The 2,942-nt window shown below is 60.2% G+C and overlaps 1 protein-coding gene across 1 annotated transcript in view; it reads left to right on the top strand.

Moving 5' to 3' along the window:
• CAPN1 (calpain 1) overlaps positions 1–2,942 on the top strand; it is a 32,534-nt gene that overhangs the window by 27,230 nt on the left and 2,362 nt on the right. Inside the window, exons 7-11 of the mRNA XM_045297170.1 lie at positions 526–723; positions 818–875; positions 2,031–2,095; positions 2,460–2,528; positions 2,674–2,752. Of these exons, the coding sequence (XP_045153105.1) occupies positions 526–723; positions 818–875; positions 2,031–2,095; positions 2,460–2,528; positions 2,674–2,752 (469 nt within the window). The remainder of the gene's footprint in view (positions 1–525; positions 724–817; positions 876–2,030; positions 2,096–2,459; positions 2,529–2,673; positions 2,753–2,942) is intronic.

Below are 2,942 nucleotides of genomic sequence, written 5' to 3'. Positions count from 1 at the left end.
ACGGCCCCAGGTGTCCTGCCCCCTGGCGCGGCTGGGAGGAGTCATAGGGATTGCACTATTATGGAGGCAAAGGTCATGTCCTTGGCTACAAGGCACCTTGCAAGAAAGGGCTGGCAGTCTCCTGACACATCAGCCCCAGAGAGTGGCGTGGAGTGCAGTTCTGTCCTGACACACGTGGGGGCGCCAGGAGTTGGAATGGGCTCCATGGCCGGTCCTTAGCCTGGCCCGGGGCAGTTTACAAAGGACTTTGGGTTTGGTGGTGGGCAGTACCCTAACCGGGCACACAATGCCAGTCTGTGCCAACACTTTCCCATACCATCCCCTTCCTGCCCAGGGCAGCCCTGTTGGGTGCTGTCCCCAGCTGCCTGCACCAAAGGGAAGTGGGAGTTCAGAAAGGTCAAGGAACCTGCTCAGAGTGGCACAGCAAGAACCCTAAGCCTCCCCCATGCCTGCACCTGCTCACGTAGACCCCAGGAGTCTTGGTTTGGGGTGGGGGTCAGGGCAGGGACTGGATCCGAGTCATAGAGACCAGAAGAAGCAGGCTCAGATGGGAAGGGATGTGGAGTCCCTCTGGAGCCCAGCCTTCCCTCCAGCCGGGGCCCACACAGGGGCGGGGCTGGGGCGCCCCTCATGTGTCCTCCGCCCTTCTCGGTCCAGCAAGTGCTCTCCGAAGAGGAGATTGACGAGAGCTTCAAGGCCCTCTTCAGGCAGCTGGCTGGGGAGGTAGGTGCACTGTGGGGGGTGGGGGTGGGGGCAGCCAGGTCCCTGAGGGAAGGCCCTTGTTCCCGGGGCCGGTGCTATGGTCCCTCCTCCCTAGGACTTGGAGATCAGCGTCAAGGAGCTGCGGACCATCCTCAACAGGATCATCAGCAAACGTGAGTTCCCAGGGCACCCATTCCCTCCTCCCCTCACTACAGCCGAAGCCCCTGCCCTGGGCTGCCTTTTGGAGCCCTGCTCACCCCCATTCCCATCCCTAACCCTCTTCTCCCAGCCTGAGCGTGGGCCCAGGCCGTGATGGGGGCTAGCCTTCCTCTGAGTAGCACCGCCCTGTCTGCTCAAGGCTCAACTAGCGGACAGCACCTTTCTACACGCAAAGGGTGTCCTGGTCGTACAGTGATTATGCATTGGGCGGCTAACCACAAGGTCAGCCGTTCAAAACCACCAGTTGCTCCACAGGATGACCATGAGGAAAACCACCAGTTGCTCCACGGGATGACCATGAGGAAGCTAGACACGGGAGCAGGGACAGGGAGAGGGGAGGGGTGAGGCGCAGGGTGTGAAGAACCACATGTCTGGAGGCTTTCGCAGGAGTGTTGTGATCGATTTCTCTTCTTGAGGTGGGCTGTGTACATATAGATCATACGTTTATTTAGACAAACAGAAATCCCTCCAGATTCCTTATCCTCAAAACTGAATGATGGTCTGAGTGGCTAAAAAAGAGGAGGAAAAGAAAAATTGAAATGGATTTAATCTTTAGTGACAGGTTCAAACACGTGTACACAACACACACACACACACAGTCTCGGAAAACCCACAGGGCAGTTGTATCCTATCTATCCCTCTGGAGTCCCTGAGAGTCCGCATCCATTCCACAGCAGGGAGTGAGCTGGGTTTTCCATCCAGAAGAGGGCACTCCAGGCCAGGCCTGTGGCTCACCTGGCTCCCCTCCCCCCAACGGCCCCCAGGTGCACCTGAAGCCCACAGCTCCTGGCTTTCCTCAGCCCTCTACCCATGAAGTCCCCTCACCCTCACAGCTGACAACACCCACCATTCCTCGCCCCCACCCTGGCCCCCCACTATGCTTTTTGCTTCTCCCCACCCCCGTCCTTTCCTTTGCAGGAGCACAGGGCTCCCTTTCCCTGGGGTCTGCTCGGCTGGGGTCGATGGATGAAATACGCCACACTGTTGTGAGGCTACAAGCCAGCGGGCACACCGGCTGGCTGCTGGCTGGTGTCCTCCTCATTGACCTCCCCGCCTGTGGCAGCACTGGGCGCCCCAGGCTGAGTTGCCAGCACTGGTTTTTCTTGCAGACAAAGACCTCAGGACAAAGGGCTTCAGTCTGGAATCGTGCCGCAGCATGGTGAACCTCATGGACGTATCCTCATCGTCTCCAAGTGGGGACTGCTCTCCCCGGGGCCGCAGGGACGAGGACAGAGCTGGGTGGCATGTGGGCGTTCGGATGCCTTCCTGGGCACCTGCCACTGATTGGGAGGGGGAAACTGAGGCACAGGCTTTACCCCAAGTGTAAGGGGAGCCTGGACTAGGCTCTTGGGTGGCCCTTAGGTTGGGGGCTCTTCCTGCACCCTTTTCTGGCCCGCCCTGACTGAGAGACCGAGCAGCCTGGCTGTGGGCTGACCACCAGGGCTCCGTGGCTCCTCCCTCCCCTCTGAGGGGTCTAGCTCTCTCTGCAGCCAGGCCAGTCTCCCTCCTCCACTGGTTGCTTTCTTAACGGCCCCCAGCGTGATGGGAACGGGAAGCTGGGCCTGGTGGAGTTCAACATCCTATGGAACCGTATCCGGAACTACCTGGTACGTGGCCCTTCGCCACTGCAGACTCTGTCTCCCTGGGCGGGCTGGCCAGCAGCCCAGGCTTGGGGTCCTCCTGCCCCCTACCTGGGGCATCCTGAAGGGCTGGCCCCGCCTCCTGGCCTCACGCCCTGCTCCCCACCCCCAGGCCATCTTCCGGAAGTTTGACCTGGACAAGTCGGGCAGCATGAGTGCCTACGAGATGCGGATGGCCATCGAGTCTGCAGGTGAGACCCGGCGGCTCTGCCCGCCCCGCAGCCTCCTCGCAGTGACCTGCTGTACTCGTCTGCGTCCTTGGGGGGCGGTGACAGTGGCGGTGATGGTGTGGTGTGATGGTGTGGTGACTGTGATGATAGCATTGACGGTGATGGTGACAGTGACAGTAATGGTGACGGTGACGGTGACAGTGATGGTGAT

This window comes from Echinops telfairi, unplaced genomic scaffold (genome assembly GCF_000313985.2).
Source record: "Echinops telfairi isolate 266 unplaced genomic scaffold, ASM31398v2 ScPeMD7_7417;HRSCAF=8455, whole genome shotgun sequence".
NCBI classification, from domain to species: domain Eukaryota; kingdom Metazoa; phylum Chordata; class Mammalia; order Afrosoricida; family Tenrecidae; genus Echinops; species Echinops telfairi.
The sequence above is the reverse complement of the archived record's forward strand: the minus strand, read 5'-3'. Positions and strand labels throughout refer to the sequence as shown.